Raw genomic sequence first — 19136 nt, 5'->3', positions numbered from 1 at the left:
ATGCTTCCTGGGTTAGATGTTCTGATGTAAGGGTGGGGTTCTATAATATAGTGAAAATGCATTAATTATATTAAATAGTCCCCTCTGCTTCTTAGTGTTGAGCACAAAGGCTCAAAGAGCTAATGCTATTCCCCCACTACTTTTTTCCAACCATAGATTTTTGAATACTATTGAAAATGTTCATTGAAAGGCTGGTTGCCCCCCCCCCCCCTTTTTATTAGAGTAAAGTCAAAAAAGGGTAACATAGTAGTTTAAGAATAAGATTTGGTACTGAAAGAAGTTTGAAACCTAACACCCCCACCCCCACCCCGACCCCCTTCAACCCCAAACCGGATTTTCGAGTTTGGACAATTTCCTTTTTTTTTTTGCTTACCAGGAAAGTTGATTTTTTTTATCTGGGCTGCCCCCCCCCCCCACTTTCAAAAACGATGCTACGTCACTGTTCCTATCCGAGAAAAGACACAAACCAAAAGGGGAAAAACATTTTGAGAACAGTTCTAGAATTTCTTATTATCATTTGGGACCTCTCCTCGCAATAAAACTAAGTTTTAAACTTCTAGTTTATTGAAATAAAAAATTAATTATAATATACCACTTAAAAAAGAGAGTTGTCAATCCAAAAAGAGTAAAATGCATCTCAGAGATTCGTATTTGTTGATTTTAATTTGAGTTAACTTGTGTTTGCGTTTCAAAGCTTTGTATTTGTCAGTTTTAATTTGCGTTTGTTTTTAATTTCATAATCTCAGAAACCAATCCGACCGCATATACGCTGAACATAGACAAAAAAAATCTTGAAACGGCCTATCATAACGCGCGTTACAGACTTTGAAAATTTTTGCTTCAAATTAAAACCGTGAATCTCCGAAGCCTTTTAAAAAAGGGGTATGCGATTTGTTTAGATCCATTTGTCGACGAACAAAATATTTTCTTGGCCAATGCTAATAATTTATTTTTTTTTTAGAGACAAACACGCTTTTTGCATGTACATACTCATTATTTTATTAACAAACTCGAAAATTACATGTTTAAATCTGCGTAGTGAATTCGACAGGAAATGCACATGAATTCTCGGGAGGGGATTTAAATTCAGGAGGGATTCAGAATGCTCTAGTACACTCTAACGGGCATAATTCCCTAAAACTAAAATTTATAAAAGTAAGGATATAGTATGTGTGTATGATTTACATATAGAGTTTATCCACGTCGGCTATGAAAATCTCCGCGTGTCGTCTTCAAAGCAGGCCCTTAGGAAGCAATTTAAGTTTGGGGGGCACAGCCATACATTTTTCAGTTGACAGTGGGCACTACCAAAAATGTCCTGACAAGCAAAAAAAAAAAAAAAGGTCATCAGACGTTTTTATTAAGGGGACAAAAGCATAAAGTATCAATGTTTTCTATAGTAATCTATATATCGGCAAAATTATTGGGGGGGGGGCACGGCCCTCCGTGCCCCCCCCCCGGTTCCTACGACCATGCAAAGCAATGTAGCATGAAGCGGCAGACACTTGCATTGATATCGATCAGTAAAAGATCGATCAACGGTCACAGTCGAATGGAAATTTTTTTATTGGTCCTCATTAAAGTACATGTATAACTTGATTATCAGTACCCCCCTCCCCCCCCCCCATACACACACACACATTTCTATTTAAATGGAGACAAAATACAAATAATCGAAATGCTGAATAACAGAACACACATAAAAGAATCAAAATTCTCTTTCACGTTCCTTTTGATATGCTACATAGAGATTTTATTTCTAGTTCAGTTACATGTATCAAATTATACGAAGTCTGATGTTATTTTGTTACTTGTCAGTTGTGGGAACAATAAGTAAAACACGTCACAGTGTTTATAAAGAGTTATCCTTGTCATTCCTGGATTGTATCGCCTGATTATGTTTCTTTTTCATGTTAGTGTCTGATAAAAAAAAAATCTTTAAAAATATATCTAACAAACTGCTGACATGTATTATATGACTACACATCAACTAAGACAAAAACTGCTTTAAAATAGATAATGATTTTGCTTTAGAACTCCTCCTGATGTTTACATGTTACACAACCATAGGTAGGATATTTGATATATTTCAGTGACAATGATAATGTTATCACTTCCTTCGGATACATTAACTCTCTGGGGCATTTCCTCCACAAATCTTTACATTTGTCCTTCGTTGTAGTAACGATAAATTACTTTAAATATTTTTTTCCGGAACGGATTATCATCATAGAAATCTTTAAAATTCAGAGATAATGTGCACCATTTTCACAAAGGTGATACTGGGCAGGACAACCCCCCCCCCCCCCGCCCTTAATTCTCCAGCCCCGATGAACGTTCCATTGGAATACTGAACATATTTCCTATGACATACTTAATGTATTATTTCATGGATAATCTGGATAAAATCCTTTTAAAAATTCTCGCTTACTTCAAGATTATCAACATATACTAGTAGTGTAGTTAATATGTACATTCGTTTTTTATACAGGTACATGTACATATCTATAGAATAATCTTTTTTTTTTTTTCATTTTTCATTTCAAGACTTGAAATGCCTTAAAAAATGCATTAGAAAAATAATTTCTGAAAAAAAAATCGAGTTAAATCATCGATTATGGAGCGGAAAGGGGGGGGGGTGTCTTGTTCACAAGTAGTAAATGATCGTGTTTGTATTTCTTCCAGAACTTGGAACAGATAATCTTTATCTATAGACAATAAACAAGGTTGATTGTATCATGCCACTTAAATTTTCGTAGAAAATGCCGAAAACGTACACACGGTCTAGATTTATAAGCCTTATAAACTTAGTTTGTCAACATAATTAATTTTTCCTTATCTGTTATTCCTTGTAAATTATAAATTAAACTCGATTTTACTTAAAAACACTGATGTCAATATTCCGATCAGCATGATAAATGTATGTATAAGATTAATGTATATATATAATTAATAAGTGTAAATAAGAACTTTTCCATTCCCAGCTGCAGACCTCCAATAAGTAAATGTAGGTCGGCAGTGGAAGATTTAGAAGTGTTTAGTCATATATGAAGCACTTCCTGATTATGCGATAAAACACTAGAATCCTTTCTGACATAATTACTTTTGTCAGATAAAAATCTGCAACAATACAGTGACAAGGATAATGACTTTGAAAAAATGTTCAAATGGTGACTTCTACTAGTATACGCCAAGCTTCCCTCCTACCCCCCCCCCTCCCCCCTTTACTTACATATATTATCTTTTGATATTTATGAATTCCACACATATATAAATTGAAAACGAATAAAATATACTTAAGAAAGCTGATGATTTTCAATAAAAATGTTTAAAAAAAAACACCTTTTCTTGAACAGTCAAATAAAGTCAATGTCTACTCTGAAGGAGACGCGCGTTTAATTGGAGGTACATCTATACATGTAATTAAATGTAACTTAATCGTCTGAACCAGCCCAACTTATGTCGTTATTACTTTTTTACGCTGTAAATATTGATTGAATATTTATCACAGTTGCAAAGACGGAAGAATTTGTTTCAAGTACATATTTTCAACATGATTGCTCTTTGTGACGCCATTTTTTCAATGCATGGCGTCATTAATTACATATTATGTCCCATTATAAATTTCACTGAGGAAGGTTTATATGGTTTTCATTTGCATAAATAGTATTAAATTATTTTTCAAATGCAAAATTGAATTTAAAAGACAATAAAAAGAATAATGAAACCTTCAGATACAGAATTAAACAATTTATTTCTTTAAAAGTATAGATTTATTGTGGAGAAAAGTGACGTCTATCCAAAAATGCATTTTCAACTTCAATTTTTTGTAAAAACGGGTGTGGCCGCACTTCTGTGAGGTCATTTTTTTCTTTTTAATATTAGAAATCGGGTTATATTTATTCTTTCTGTGAAGTTTCGCATACATAATCTGATGCGGCCATATCGAAATATAGACTTGAAGAGGAGGAAAATGTCCAAAATAAGGGAATTCCGGAAAATAAGACCGGTTTTAAACATTATATAAATGAAAGGGCGCTTGAGTTGAGAAAAATTGTTAACTATTTCACACACAGGGAAACCTCAACAGTAACTTGATACATTTGATAAAATGTAAACCTGCGTTTAATTTTTGCCGATATTACAGGGCCGATTATTGGGCTTACCGTACCCAGTTCTTTGTCACAGAGTATCCTTCGTCAAAGGGCTCTCTTTTACACTAAAACAAGGGATGTAACCCTTAAACAAGGGGTGATAACTAGGAAAATAAAACCAAAAGTACTGGTTCCTAAAAATTTTTCTCAAGAACCATAGGGCAGATTATCGCCAAATTTACATACAAGGATGAGGATATTTTGTAGATTAAAAGTTGTTCAAGGCATCACCCTGGGCCAAAGGGCGCTGTCTTGAGGTCACTTCAAAGTTGACCAAAAATTATGTTTTGTTTGATAAACCTTGATACTTTGCTTACTGTAAGGACTAGGATAATGAAATTTTGTCAATTGATGCTTTAGACCTCATATCATGTTGAATCAAAAGTAGGTCAGTGACCTACTTTTTAAATTTTGCATGCATTCGTTTTCAAATTGATCATCAAACTTTGTCAGTTGATGCATCTTGGGTCCTAGTAGAACGTCAACTCAAAAGTAGGTCACCTTGACCTACTTTTTTGAATTTTCCAAAACATTTTAGGTCAATATTTAAGATACTGTGAGGATTAGAATCGTCAAACCTTGTAAGTTGATGCATCTTGGCACCTTAAAACACATTCATTAAAAAATAGGTCACAGTGATCCACTTTTTGAATTTTGCAGACATTTGTTTTCAAATAGTTTCAGAGGCATATTTTAAATACTTTAGGGCCTATGATCATCAAGCTTTGTCAGTTGATGCATCATGCATCCTATGAGAATGTCAACTGAAAAGTAGGTCACTGTGACCTAGTTCTGAAATTTTATGGCTATATTTAAATATTTCAGGTACTAATTGGCTAAGAATCATCAAACTTTGCCAGTTGATGTATCTTTGGTCCTCAGACTAAGTGTGTCAAATTTAAAGTGGTCTCTGTGACCTACTTTTAGAATTTTATGGATATATTCAAATATTTAAACACTAATTGGCCTAGAATCATCAGCCTTTGTCAGTTAATGCATTTTGGGTCCTTTCAGTATTTTAATTAAAAAAGTAAATCATCATGACCTACCTTTTAAAATTTATTTCTGAATATTGAAGATAATAAAGGGCTTAGAATCATCGAACTTTGTCAGTTCAGGAATCTTGGGTTCTCAGAGTATGCTAACCAAAATGTAGGTCAATTGACCTACTTTACGGATTTCAAGGCTTCATATCAATTATATAGGATACTAAGAGGCTTCAAATAGAAGTGATAGGTTGTACAATTTATCAGAAGATCCATTCAAGGTCCTTGGGGCTCTTGTTACACGTAGTTATTTTGACAACTCTGCATGGTTAACATTTGTCTCTTTTCTCAGAAAATACAACACAATATATATATATATATATATATATATATATATATATATATATATATATATATATATATATATATATATATATATATATATATATATATGCTTTAACTCTTGTTGCATTTCTTTAAAAGTTCAGTTTCAGTTTTTAATAACATATGCAAAGGTAAATAACAGCACCCCCCCCCCCCCCACCACCAATAAAAAAGTAAAATGTTGTAGTACAAGATGTAAAATGCACATTATCTATAACACAGACTGCTTTCTTGTATCAAGGACCTTTCAAGATATTAAAAACAATTATACTAAAATGCAAGAATAAGGTTTTTTTTCATACTACATAGTATTTGCCTGAGAAACAAAAAAATACTCTATACACATACAGAATAAACAAAGAAAAATGAACCACATAGCTCACCTGAGTTACTTTGGTCCTGTTTTCTTCAGAATATTTTAAATGAAAAAAAAATTTATTTCTTCATTCTTATGAAAACAATTTGCCCCTGTATAGTAGGGCTGTGTATTGAGCAAAATATTTCGATATGATACGATATTTTATAAAGCGATATGCGATATATTGGATTCTTTAACAAGTCAATCAAAAAAGTCTTGTATATCATTCATTTTAATCCATAGATTTGATAAAAACTGGGTGTTTTATTACCAAATTGGAAGTCCATATCTCACTGTCTTTACAAAGTACACTTCAAATTCAAACTTCTAATGATTGTAAAACTAAAATGTTAAAATATAGTTTATGTTTTTTGTAATAGTTATTTAAGATGTGCTATCTCCTTAATGTTTATTTCACTATTGATCATTTTTAATTCAAAACAATTAAAAATAACCTTTGGTGACTGAAATTCCCAACTTTTTCACAGAATTATAAGAAAAACTGCCTGCCCGATACGTATTGGAAGTTATTTTTCGATACGATACATTCCTGAATATTTGATACGTATTGATTAATCGATATATTGACACAGCCCTACTGTATAGTTTTTACACTTGGCCAAATGCATTGTGATTAGTTTTGGCTCTAGTGTTCTTCAAAAAAAAAGATTGTTAAAGATTTTTTTCTTTACTCCCCAGCAAAACTTGGATCCCCCATTATGATTCCACCCTAAGGGCCACAATTCAAATGAAGTTAATTTTGCACTACCCTGAGGATGCTCGACTAATCAATTCTTATGTCAAACTGACCTCTTATTTTAGCCCCAACATACCCCCTTTGATTAAATGATCAATTTAAAATCTATGCTACATCAAAAAACTTTAAATTCCTTTATATTTCCATGTTAAAGTTAGATCCCTATCTTGGACCTATGCTACCCAGGGTTCTCCACATTTGAAAATTTAACCATGGAGGAAGCTGTGCAAAAGCGAAATGTGACTGAAAGCATGAACATGTGTTAGACTCTCTTAACTTCATTAATCAATGATCAATTGTAGCCTACCCATGGTCACCACAATTTGATAAATTCAGAATTCACACTATCCTTTGTCATAAACCTTTCATCTTTTTGGCCGAGAGGTTCTTGAGAAAATTTTTAAATAATCCCTTCCCCCACCCCATTTTTGCCTTTCTTGATAATCTACTCTTGGAAGGGGGAACCAGTGGTTCTCAAGAAGAAGTCTGAAATGATTACAGTATATAGACAAACAGATGCTGCACAATGGATGATCAGAAAAGCTCTCTTAAGCTTACAGCTTAATCTGAGAAGATTAAATTCTATCATTTCTATGTAAAACTAATTCAGTGAAGATCTCTTTCTTTACACATCATCATCTGTTAGGCCAAACCAAAAATACTCTCAATACATGAGCGGCGATTCAGCAACTGGTAGAGGTGTCATTTATTGCCAAGCTCTGAAAAAAAATTAATCTATTTCAGTGCATATTTCAAAAAGTTTAGTGCAAAAATTGACTAAAAATATTTAAAAAGCATTTTCTCTAAAATATTTTGGTCCCCATTTGATTTTAAACTCCAATTTGAACAAAATGTACAAACCTTTGAACTTGAAATTGTTAAATTATACCTGTTTAGCTATTTTATGGGTGTCCTATCAAGACTGCCCTCTTCTTGATTCAGTTGTTGGTACAAATTAGGTTTTAACCAATATTTGGAGTTGACCTTGACCTAAATGGTGCTTTTCGATCTCCTCGAATAAGAAGAAACAATACATGATTAGCAATACAAATAGAAACTTGTATGATTATCATCTTGTTACTTTATATATGTAAATTAAAAAATTATGAAATTCAATGCAAGTTGTTAACTTCATTAAAAACATATATTTGTTATATCTGCTAAGTTCACAATGTAATTTAAAGCCAAGGGCAATGAAAATCAATTCGCTATAAGCATCAATTCATTGTAAGCATGTTCACATTAACCGTGTTTTACTGTACTGACCTTTGGACTTGAAACTGGTGCATTAATTCATCATCTTTTATCTTGCAAATCCAATACACAGAGTGGTTTCTTTCAAGCTGACATCAGTCTTGGCCTTTGATCTTTGACCTTGACATTGGACAACATAAAATATATCTGTATAAGTAATTCCATTATGTATGATTGCTGGTTTCCTTTTCGTTAAAACATACAGAAAGTAGATATAGAGAATTATAAATTTGAAATGCTTGTAAATGAAGTGTACCACTTTCAGCTGCACATTCCTAATTCTGCAAAATGGTTTTCCATACTCATATTCCCCAGTCAGCTGAGCATGCGTCAATCTAAAATACTATTTATAGTTAATACATTTTTAATATACATGCATTAATCATATATATATGTGTATCTACAAATAATATAAAAGAATACATGTACATGTATATTTAAATTTTCAAGAAACTATATTTTTTTTCAATACAAGAAGTTGCACAAACATTGTTTGCTACTAATTATTTTTTTTAATTAATATGAATCCATGTATTAAAAGCATCTTTTCATAAAAAGACATAATTTAATAATGTGATCATTAATAATATTATCTAAAATTCAGGTTTAATGTATTTGCCCAAAATTACAAGAAGTAAAAGAAAACCTACCTATACATATCTATCACCAGTCTTGGCCGGTATGGATCTGCAGTTTAATATGTTGATGGTTCAGTACACACAAATTACTGTTACTTGGTACTAAAAAGAGAAAAAATGTATATAGATGATACGTTTACATTTAAAATGCAAAAATATAATGCAGTAGGTGTTGTAATTTATCTGTATATAGCAGGATGAAGCCCCCCTTCCAATTTAGCCCCCGAGTTCTATATTTGAATGAGAGAGTAAGCAAATTTCTTTTGAATGTATTGTAAAACAACTTGATTCTAAATGCAAATGAAATAAAATATTTCTTCATGTTCTTAACTGCATAGAAAATTAAAGAGCCATTTATCTTAATTGTATAACAAATGTGTCGATAGACAAATTCGAATTTCCTCGATGAAAACTGCAGAATGTCTTCGATTGTTGGAATGCCGTTCATATGATATATTCCAAAGAACCATTACGTAAAATACATGTTTAGAACAGCAAACTAAGCTATTCATAAAGATTTACAAGGGAAAAATCACCTGAACTTACCTTACTTGTCAGCTGGGACGAACGGGGAGGCTGGAATCCCAATACACATTTTAGCGGTTTTTCGGTGTTAGGGAAGCGCTTACATATTATCATACTCAAGCGAATCATGATTGCGTTTGGAAGTCACATATCCTGGCGCAATGCAATCTTGACTGCGTTTGAAGAAATACATCCTGACTTGGCCAGGATTGACGCTTGAATAAATCATGACTGTGTTTGGAAGTCATACATCCTGGCGCAATGTTATCCTGACTAGGCCAGGATTGACGCTTGAAGAAATCTTGCCTGCGTTTGAAGAAATACATCCTGACTTGGCCAGGATTGACGCTTGAAGAAATCTTGGCTGCGTTTGGAAGTAATATATCTTGGCGGAATGCAATCCTGGCCGACCAAGATAGGATGGGCATATGTTGTCAATCCTGACTTGGTCAAGATTAAATCATGACCTGGACAAGATAGGATGGTCATGTTATCTTGACTTGGCCAGGATAGGATGGTCATGTTATCAATCCTGACTTGGTCAAGATAGCATGGCCATGTTATAAATCTTGACTTGGCCAAGATAGGATGGCCATGTTATATGATGACCGGCCAAGACAGGATGGCCATGTTATCAATCCTGACTTGGTCAAGATAGCATGGTCATGCTATAAATCTTGACTTGGCGAAGATAGGATGGCCATGTTATATGATGACCGCGGCCAAGATAGGATGGCCATGTTATCAATCCTGACTTGGCCAAGATAGCATGGCCATGTTATATGATGACCGCGGCCAAGATAGGATGGCCATGTTATGAATCCTGATTTGGCCAAGATAGCATGGCCATGTTATATGATGACCGCGGCCAAGATAGGATGGCCATGTTATCAATCCTGACTTGGCCAAGATAGCATGGCCATGTTATATGATGACCGCGGCCAAGATAGGATGGCCATGTTATGAATCCTGATTTGGCCAAGATAGCATGGCCATGTTATAAATCTTGACTTGGCCAAGATAGGTTGGTCATGTTATCAATCCTGACTTGGTTAAGATGATGAAAATCATGGCTTGGTCATGTTTGAAATCTTGACATGGTCATGATTACCATCCTGACCGGCCAGGATTGATTTACAATGAAATATATAGAACATGACATGGGGGTCCCCTATGGCTTTCCATACGATACTGTTCCCGGTCCATCGCATCTCTTGTTTACATTGGATGCACAACACAGCGATCAACGAGAAGTGTAATATAACTACTGTATATATTTAACACGCGAAATATTAATGATGAGTGACTCAAAATACGGCTCCATGACAATTGTAGATCTTAAAAATGAACTAAGAAAAAGAAATGCCAGGATAACGGGTCGAAAACAAGAACTGGTCGACAGGTAATTCGATACTGAAAACCGCATGACAAAATCTCGTGCTGCATGCGGACAATGTGAGCTCTTCGTCTTAATAATTTATTGGTCTGGCGATAAATTAAATAAACGTAATTTATAAATATCAACAGTTCCTTTTTCTTTTAATTTTCCACAGACTGGAAGCATATAACAGAAACTTCAACTTCGGAAAAGTTGATCAAATTGATCCAGAATTTTGTATGCAACTTCCAAGTTACGATACATACGCTGACGTAAATTCTGACACTCCTTTTTTCTGGTATGACTATGGATACAATTTGTAATTATTTTGCGAGGTTTGAGAAGAAATTTGAAAGCCATTTCATTCACCTTTATGACGACAATTTCCTGACATACTACCGTATATCCATCAGTTCGGCCTGTACATTTACAAAAGGAAACTGTCGTGCAGAAATGAGAAAGGGTGTTTGTTACACAATAGATATTAAATTGAGCAACGAGGGGTCTGTTCTGGAGGCCCAGTGCGAATGTGCAGCAGGCATGGGGCGTGATGCACATTGCAAACATGTAGCTGCTGTTATGTATGGTACTGTCATGTTTGCAAAAAATAAATTTATCAAGACCGAGGAAACATGCACACAACGTTTGCAAACTTTCCACAAGTGTAAAAGTTTCAAAGGCAGTCCCATTAAATCTGATGAACTGAATTTACCTGGTGCTGATGAATTAACAAATATTGCTATTGACCCAAAACCTGAAGAATTCAGAAATAATCCATCTTATCCTCACTACTTTAGAAATGTATGTTTGAATTTCCCAGGTATTTCCAAGATGCCAATCTACCAGACATTTACACCAGCAAACATGATTGCAGTAGCACATGAGCATGATTATCTTAAATTATCTCCTGAGGACAATTTTTTGGAAAAATTACAAATAACAAAAAACTCAGATTCCCAAATTGAAAATATTAAGTCAGCAACAAAAAGGCAAAGTCTAAACAAAACATGGAAGGTGGAAAGAGCAAAATGTTTAACATCTTCGGTATTTGGTAGAATATGTAAGTGCACTGATAGAACTGAGAAAATGAAACTTTCCATGTCACTTACAGTTATTAAAAACAATAAAAGCAATTCAATTGAGCATGGTCGCAGGCATGAATCTGTTGCAATCAAGAGATTTGAACAAGATAAACTAACCAATGTTCAATCAAGTGGTCTTGTCATTTGTAAGGAGTACCCCTTTCTTGCTGTATCACCTGATGGAGTCATCAATCAAGAGAAACTCATAAAAGTCAAATGTCCATATGTCAGTAGAAATAAATGGATTTCAACTTCTACAGTGCCATATTTAAAGCAGACCAATGAAGGGAAATATTGTCTTGATCAGAACCATGACTACTATTATCAGATACAAGGACAACTATTGTGTACCGGTGCAAACGCATGTATTTTTACTGTATGTTTAGCAAACAATTTAAAAGTAAATGACATCATATACATTGAAATCAAACGTGATGATGCATTCATAGCAGACATGATTAACAAGCTAAACAACTTTTACATGGAATACTTCAAACAAGCTATTCTTGAGAAATATTTCTACAAGCCTTACAGTGAATCATTGTGAATGTGCGCAATAAAATATAAATAGAGAAATTTTCTTATCCGACTACAGCACATGTAGTGTTGTTTATATTTCTTATGTTAACTAGCATCAATATTTCTGCCAAGAATACAAAACATTCTAAAAATGAAAGTTAAAGATATTAAAAAAAATGTTTTTCCTATGCATTTGATGATACAATACCAGTGCGAAAATTGCACAACATAAAACAGACAAAAACTATATCTGATGACATGCATGCTTCGGTACTTGTTAAAGGATGTGTTAATATTTTATATGTTGTATCAAGTCCAATAATTCTTTCTATATGAACCCTTTTACTTGATACCTTCCTGTCATTGAGCACAATTGTTCCCGACATTCTGTTTCTATTTCTAAAAAATGTAGGAATGTTTATAGTAACATCTTTAGAAGCAAAAATATCTTGCACGTTGAAACCCTTATCAGCCATTAAACTGTCACCTTGATTACACAGATTTTTAAGACAACTTCTCTCAACTATTTGTCTATCACTAGTTGACCCACAATATGCTGGGCTAATAAAGTTAACAAGGCCTCCTGGTGTACATCCTATTAGTGCTTTCATTGTGTTTCTGTTTTTGTATGTAGAAAATGTGGCTTGCTGTGCCCTAGGTGTACTTGGTTTTTTAAATAGGAAATTCAGTTGCATCTAAAATGGCTCTGGTAGTGGGAAATTTTGCCTTAAATCTGATGGTGCAAAATAACGAACAAGAGATTGAGAAGGCCAAATTGAAATCTCTCGCCATTGTTTTGACATAAACAAAATCCAAGTAAGAACAATATTTTTAACAGTACTTTCAGATACATTGAAAAATCTTGAAAGTTCAAAATTGGTAGTGTACCTTCGTAGTTTCATAAGTGTCATAAAAAACTGATTGGGAATAGATACCCCTTGAACTTGGAAAAATACACATCTTAAACAATAAGCAACAGGACCAAGTGACTGCAGTGTAAACAGAAATTTGGCATAAGTTTCAAGACCAGTATAAGAAAGTATGGCTGAATCATCCTTCTCGAACTGTTCAACTGAAAATATTGGCTGTGACTGTGTTTGTGTACAGGTGTCTCAAAGTTCAACAGTGTTTATTTTTTCCTCCTCATCACACACTTTTGAGTCATCAGCTAGAACAGTTTCTTCCACACAGTCTAATTCTGTAAAACTGGACTCTAAATTTTCATGGCATAATTCGTCAAACTTTCTTTTTCTACTATCCCTGCCTTCTGCCCTGGATGCTCGATCAGATGAATTTTCTGCCTCCTTTGTCCAAAAGAAAATGCTTGGCACAGCAGTATTCTTCAGTCTTCCAGATAGCGGTTTCTGTCCTACATATAAAGAGTAAAACATATTACACTGTGCACCAACGTTTATTTAAGTACTGAATTCTCAAACTATAGACCTTTGCTTTAGTTCTATGCTTAAACCAATGCAGTGTACACCCCCCCCCCCACCTTTTTGACGAAAAAGTATTTGATACTCTTAATGGATGAATAATAAAAAATCAAGTGAATAAAACGTAGCTTTAATATATTTTCTTTCCACAATATTAAATAAAAATCTCAAATTGGAATCCTGTATATATCTACAAATATACATACCGTATACACCATATACACAACATTTATTTAAGATTGTTCGCAGTACGTACGGTCACTCAATTCTGGTATTAACAATATGATGTCTAAAACTGAGTATTTAATAATTAATTGTCATTATACAATACCCTGAATAGTCTCTGTCACGTAGTCATCTGAAGTGAAATGTTTACAAACAACAGCTGACTTCGAAGGCTCCCACAACTTGTTTGTGCGCTCGTCCAAACGTTTAATGGCAACAATTCATTTGTTTCTCCTTAACTTTTCAGTTGGGAACTGATGTCCTCCTCTTTCGTGACACCCAGGCACACAACAACAATTACTAGGCATTTTTCTTTGTATTTTAAACAATCTTATATCTGATTCCCGTTTTATTTACTACGTGTTTATCACGATGCGGAAGTTTATCATGGACCGGGACACGTAGCACCACCACAACACGAACGATAATTCACTACTATTAACCATTGTCGTTGTGGTTTTTTGATTTTGTTGAATGATATTGCCATGGTAACATAAATCAAAATTTCTGTAAAATTGTTTTAAAATTATACTCCTCTTACAGTTTTAGTCTGATTGCAATAAACTTTGCCACAAAAAAGAGACTAAACAAAAGATCATTATTCTATTCATTGCTGTTGCAAAGTTTCAAGTCCAAATGATTCCTTTATATCTTCCTTTTTAAAGTACAACCAGTAGAGCTGCAGTCTCGTCAGAGACTTCTGGTTTTCGAAAGCATTAATCTTTATTTCCTGAATAATTAAGTGTCTACTAGTCTACTGATTGTGAAGCTTAATAATTAAACCATCACTATAAAATAGTAAAAATATTTCATATTACTAGACTTTATAACGTCATTTTAACAATCAGCAAGTTCTTTTTAACACAAGTGAAGATATATTATTCGGGTTTGTTATATCCCTGCTGCAGGTAGTAAATATTCCTCTAATGGTTGTTTTTTTTTTCATTTTTAGAAATAGAACAAGAATTGATCACTTTAGCAAATGAAATGGCTTTGTTTGTTTGATGGGGGATTTCAAAGCAAGAACTAGCCCCTACCTGATTATTTTATTCTTGACAGTCTTTTGTCAAAAGAAAATAAACATGATGATTTTACTGACAATGGAATTGAAACACGAAATTTTTTTGAGAAATATTCAATACCTTTAAAAAACATTGTTCAAGACTTGAATATTAATGATTTTGATCATAAACTACATTGTAGTAGATATTTGTAAAAACAATATTTATATAGTCAATAGCCGTCTAAAAAAAAAGACAAAAACATTGGCGCTGTCACATGTAAATATTGTAGTATGGTTGATAATGTCTTAGCTAGCGTAAATGTTTTTAAATAGAAGTTATACAAGAATTTGATAAACACGATTTCGGCAATTCATTTTCAGATGTACATTACATAAATGGTGCCTGTTTTGGAGGGTAACAGTTGAAATTGACACCCCGAGGAAAACCATTGTCAACCGAAGCGTCTCTACGTTCATGTTTAGAACGCTTTCAAACTCACCGCTTCGAAAAAGATTTACCGACCTCTTTATTGTTTGTTTAATACTTTGTCATCCTAAGTTTCGTTATTTCTACAGTCGCAAGGATGTTTCGTCTGTTTTGTTTTTTGTTTTTGTTTTCAAGTAAGCTACATCGGACACAAGCATTTATTGACGTCAAGTTTATTCGGCTTCCTTCAAACGCACAACTGACGTTTTGAAAATTCTACGGTGAACTGTACGCGCGTGATTTGCACGCTTGTGACATTTTCGTAATGTTACCTGTTGTCAAGTGTGTCGCTAACGCTGAGGGTAACATTACGGATTGTTAAATGCGTATAAACCAATCAGATTTTAGTATTTAACATGAAAGTACATGTATAATGAAATCCGTTATCTCTTACAATTTTCAGTCTTGATACATCTGTGTAAGTGAGAATCAGTCAAGTCTAAAATTGTAGTGTCAAGACAAAGCAGACCAGTATCGTAGCGATATTGCATTGTCAAGCGTAGAAGCTATTGAAAATTTTTTGAATGAATTATCTACTCTTATTGACACAATTAGCGGAACCATAAAAAATAATAATGTATTCTATTGCAAATATATGTTTAAACTGTATTGTGATGGAAATTTAGCCAATCCATGGTTAAATTGCATACAGAAAATATGTAATATGTGTGGTTTATCAAATATATGATATACGAACAGAATGTCAATGTAAATTATAAATCGATAACCACGATTGTAAAACAAATACATGACATAGTATTACATTGTACAGGATCAGTTTATTAAAAAATGGTTAAGCGATGAATAATAATTTCTCAAAAGGACAAATTTACAAAAAAATTTAGCAAAACTTTGGATTTGAAAATTATATTGATAAATTGTATCTTAAATTTAGAAAAATACTTTTGTAATGCAAATCATCAATTACCAGTAGAAAATGGAAGATGATATGCTATTCCACTTTGCTAAAGAATCTGTACACTCTGTAATAAATCTTAAATTACTGATGAATTCCATTTTATCCTAGAATGTAAAGCTTTAGTTAATGTTATAGAAAATTACCTAGGCAATTAATATTCTTGCAGGCCGAACGTTTTTCAATTCACAGTGTAGCGGCTTAGAGTAAACAAGCATGAAATTTGGAAGAATTATATATCAGAGGCTGCCGCAATAATGGCGATATTTCAATACTACTTGGACTTACACACGATCCATTTACTGTGAAATTTATCACATTTTGAAGTTTTGGAATATATTTTGATTATAACTAAGCTTTGTTAAAGACATTTAAACATCACATTGTAAAATAAAAGTTAAAGTACTTTCCATAACGCAATTCAATCCCGCAATATATGTATATTGTATCTCTAAGTTAGAGATGAAAAACGTTGAAAAATAGAAAAACACAAATAAACAAAAAATTCCAATCCAACTATAAAATTGAATTCAAAGTTTAAATACAACAGAAGACCTAGATAAATGAATGGGATGCGGACATACATTTTCCAAAAAAGTATTGAAATACCCCCCCCCCCCTTTCACCCCCAAAAAAGATATTAAATTGAATGAAAATATTGATGTTACTAAAACAATTTACAGGAAGCTTAGGAAAAAAGCAATTTAGGATGCAAAAACAAGATTGAAAAGACTAGAGCTAGATAAAGAGGTCGATCATAACTACATACAAGAACAAGAGACTTAATAAATGAGCTTGTTTAGAAGCTGAAGTTCATAGAGGAGATTTGAAGAAATATAAGATCCCATAACATCACGGGAACTCTAAAAAACAGATGGCGTCGGGGTAATAAGTCTTAGATGAGCTCACATTTGATCTCAGTCTCACTTTTACAAAAGGAAAAGAGAGTGGAAAAGTTCATTTTGTAAGTTTTAAGGCCCTTGTGGAGCCAACCCGGTCACAAAATGTTCGTAAAGCTAATAACAAGAAGAACAACTAAATAAATGAAACAAACACATTAAAGAAGTACTAAATAGACCAAATTCTAGATGAACAGTACAATTTATATTCGGAAAGACCTAAATGGAAAAAAAAAATAGCTGGAAGAAGCGAGAAGGAGGTGACAAAAGCTACTAGTGTTAAATCTTTTTCAATATGGAAAAACAGCAGAAATTGACAAAATACTAACTGAGGCATTGAGAACCATATGAAAAGAAAAAGAAGAATATATGTATAGAATGTTTAACAAAGATTGAAAAGCTAGCAGAGCGAATCCCTATCTACAGGAAGATTGCATATCTAAATAAACGTGAAGGAGAGATCAAATGGAGAAGCCGCAGATCACTTTTTTTTTGTTCCAAGCAAGATCTGCTGCTTGCCTCAGATTCTAGTCAGTGTTATTTTGAATAGATTGAAAGAGACAATAGACAAAGTATGAAGAGTCGAAGGAAACAAATTTAGTTTGATTATAATTTGCACTGACCAAAAAGCTGCACCACTCATTCTTATAGAGCAATATGCAGAATGTAGAATAGCAATAATCACTTAACATCAACTTCACGATTCTGATAAAGTGTTTGATATCATAAAAACAGAAAATTTTAGGAGAATTACTAAGACATTACGGAATCTTGTTAAGATCTAAAACATGCAAAAGACTCTATACGTAGTCAAGAGTACAAATAATTCATAAAATAACTTTGACTGATAGAATCATTTATTGAGTCATTTATTGGAAATACTGGAGTAAAACTAGGTTGCTCTCAAGTTCCAACACGACTTTTGAAAGTTGTCAGCTGGGTAACAAGAGTCCTTCACAAAAATGCAATAGGAATTCAATCCTCTTCGGTTAGAAAATGTACGACCTAGACTTTGCAGAAGAACCTTCCATTTTATTTCACATTCTGACAGGCATAAGAGACAAGATACAACAAATGAAACCTAGAAAAAGAAGCTCAAAGTCTATACCAAGAACAATGTCAGACCTGACCAAAAGTGGAGGAGTTGTAACATTAAAAAAAAACATGATATACGAGGGCTGTTCGGAACTTATTGAGACATTTACTTTTATTCCACAAGGGACAGAGATAAATTCACGAATATTTGTCAACATTTTATAAAGAACAGATAAAACAAATGTGCAAAATTTCTAATTTAATGTTTGTCAAAGGTATATACAAATTTTCACCGATAGACGATTATTAGAAAAAAAAGAAAGTATACACAATGCCTCAATAATTTCCGAACAGCCCCCGCAGATGAGGTCCATCAAGTTGTCTTAGTAGTATTACAAACAAAACAGGGGAACTGACGTAAAGACTCCCATTGTTCCTATCATGTTCATGCCATGGTATTTTACATACGAAATTCATTAGCGAATATTTACATTTCCAATGTCTTTGTCCGAGATAAAATTTCAAATAATAAAATTACTTTATTTCTACAGAAATCTGCTAGTTCATCGATAGGCGTGGTGAAAAAAAAATCACGTGCGGGGCTGGACAAATAGAGATAGAAGCGGGGCTTGTAGCACGTGAATTTGCATAATCAAGAGCATGTAAATATAAGGAATAACTGTAAGATTTTTTGGTTTCCTGTCGATGATCAATAGATTGGCTTGCGTGATGATTTTATGCATATACGCCTTCGGCGTTTATGCAAATTATTACGCAAGCCAATCGATTGATCACATCATGAAACCAAAAAATAGACAGTTATTTCATTATTGAATGCTTAGTATCGCTGGTTGAAATTTCGCCGGTTTCAAACGCTTTAGTTATTCATAAGAGTTATCTCCCTGTGATCGAAAACTTTACCTTAAATATACCTATATTAAATGTAGTTGACCAGCAAAATATTCAACTTGCGGTCAATTATAGCGATTAAAATGTGGAAGCTATATATGCTGGCAGCACTTTTCACGAAGTATAATAGTGTTTAGAAGAAATACAAATTAAACTTAGATTTTTAACTTGGTTATGCCCTTGCAGTATTG

At 33.4% G+C, this 19136-nt stretch overlaps 1 protein-coding gene and 1 long non-coding RNA gene across 2 annotated transcripts; one reads left to right on the top strand and one right to left on the bottom strand.

Annotated features, from left to right (window-relative positions):
• Window positions 1–7536: 7536 nt before the first annotated feature.
• LOC133176201 (uncharacterized) lies at window positions 7537–8620 on the bottom strand. The gene is made up of 4 exons (XR_009719401.1): window positions 8544–8620; window positions 8150–8228; window positions 7906–8013; window positions 7537–7648 (listed from the first exon to the last, which is right to left on the bottom strand). It is a non-coding gene; the product is annotated as an uncharacterized LOC133176201 (long non-coding RNA).
• Window positions 8621–10248: 1628 nt separating this feature from the next.
• On the top strand, window positions 10249–12119 carry LOC133176217 (uncharacterized). The gene is made up of 2 exons (XM_061311372.1): window positions 10249–10458; window positions 10610–12119. The coding sequence occupies exon 2, from the start codon at window positions 10735–10737 to the stop codon at window positions 12061–12063; it is 1329 nt and encodes a 442-aa protein (XP_061167356.1). The 5' UTR covers window positions 10249–10458; window positions 10610–10734; the 3' UTR covers window positions 12064–12119.
• Window positions 12120–19136: the final 7017 nt, after the last annotated feature.

The sequence above is a fragment of the Saccostrea echinata genome, unplaced genomic scaffold (genome assembly GCF_033153115.1).
Source record: "Saccostrea echinata isolate AGI-Se365-2 ecotype Australia unplaced genomic scaffold, CSIRO_AGI_Sech_v1 ptg000072l, whole genome shotgun sequence".
NCBI lineage: Eukaryota > Metazoa > Mollusca > Bivalvia > Ostreida > Ostreidae > Saccostrea > Saccostrea echinata.
The sequence above is the reverse complement of the archived record's forward strand: the minus strand, read 5'-3'. Positions and strand labels throughout refer to the sequence as shown.

Bases quoted from the DNA above. Each gene is read 5' to 3' on its own strand.
- LOC133176217 (XM_061311372.1), top strand. From the start codon at position 10,735: ATGACTATGGATACAATTTGTAATTATTTTGCGAGGTTTGAGAAGAAA.